This window comes from Austrofundulus limnaeus, unplaced genomic scaffold, assembly GCF_001266775.1.
Source record: "Austrofundulus limnaeus strain Quisiro unplaced genomic scaffold, Austrofundulus_limnaeus-1.0 Scaffold111, whole genome shotgun sequence".
NCBI classification, from domain to species: domain Eukaryota; kingdom Metazoa; phylum Chordata; class Actinopteri; order Cyprinodontiformes; family Rivulidae; genus Austrofundulus; species Austrofundulus limnaeus.
The window spans coordinates 285008-286259 of record NW_013952513.1 but is presented as its reverse complement, the minus strand read 5'-3'; the positions used below and the strand labels follow the sequence as shown (position 1 = coordinate 286259).

At 39.8% G+C, this 1252-nt stretch overlaps 1 protein-coding gene across 1 annotated transcript in view; it reads right to left on the bottom strand.

Annotated features, from left to right (window-relative positions):
- The window catches only part of appbp2 (amyloid beta precursor protein (cytoplasmic tail) binding protein 2), a gene marked incomplete at its 3' end in the record, with an annotated part of 17725 nt that overhangs the window by 5125 nt on the left and 11348 nt on the right, over positions 1-1252 (bottom strand). The window contains 2 exon segments of the mRNA XM_014014174.1: positions 483-572; positions 654-822. Of these exon segments, the coding sequence (XP_013869628.1) occupies positions 483-572; positions 654-822 (259 nt within the window).

Sequence of the window (1252 nt, the reverse complement as noted above, 5' to 3'; positions counted from 1 at the left end):
TATTTGATAAAAATTTGTCATCCCATTTACAATGTGTTAACATTTTTAAGACCTGTGAAAGATTGATTCAAGACATTTTAAGGCTAATTACGACCTTATTTTTGGATTGATGAATTCAATGACTTTTAAGACTTAAGGATCTGCAGGAACCTTGTTATATGGTGTTTTTGGGGTGGTATTTATGCTAATCACCTCTCCTCATGCACAAGCACCTCATCAGTTTACACAGCTCATTCACACTTTTCCTGAAGATAGAAGAGTTWGTTGAATCTGACGTGACATGTTCGTACGAACCCTTTGTACAAACAAAAGTAAGAGAAATTTAGGATAAGAATACATACGAACACGTTCTTGCATGAGGCTCATTGTTTTCATATTCTACACAGAAAACCCTAGAACTGAAACATGGTGGACTTCTTTTTCCCAGTGATGGTATTCTGAGCACAGACATTTCATTAAAAACTAACACTTCAGAGTTTCACCTTGGAGGCTTGTCGGAGAACATCCACAACTACTTTGACAGGCAACCCTGGAGAAATCTCTTTCATAGCCTCTATACACCACCTGTATGCCTGTAGGACCAACACAAGGTAGAAAGATCAGACAAGTCTTCATAGTACCACAGAAACCACAGCTGAAGGAATAACTCGTACCTCATCGTAGTGGCTTTTGGCAAAGAGCAAGGCACAAAGCTCGCCGTATAGCGCCGCCTTGTTGGCCTGATGGCCATGTTTGGCTAGTTTGTCCATGTAGGACTGAGCAAGCTTGAAGGTCTCCTCCCCCAGGTGGTACTTACAGTTATCATTGCGGACATGGAGCAGCCTGACATGACAAGAGAGGAGCTTTAACAGACAGGATTTCACTGTTTTCTACAGGGTCTAAACAAGAGATTCTTAACCTATGGGCTGCGGCCCAATTGTGGGCCGTGAGCGCCACCTTGAGGGCCTCAAAAGAACAACAGTTCTTAACTTTCGGCCGTATTGATTTTAAATAAGGTGCAATACACTTTCTCACCACTAGTAGCAGTAGTGCACCACGCAGATGTTTAACAATTTTTTTAATATGTAGAAGAAGAACCTTAGAAACCTGCTGAGAATGGAAACTTATTTTAAATGAAAAGTAGAAGCAAAAATGAAGGTAATTCATCAAAAGCTAAAGTTTGTCACTAATATGAAGAGCAGCTTCTAGTTCTATCAGGCAATATTTTAAAAGTTCAAAAAATTATCAAATACAGTTGCAGGTGCAACTATAT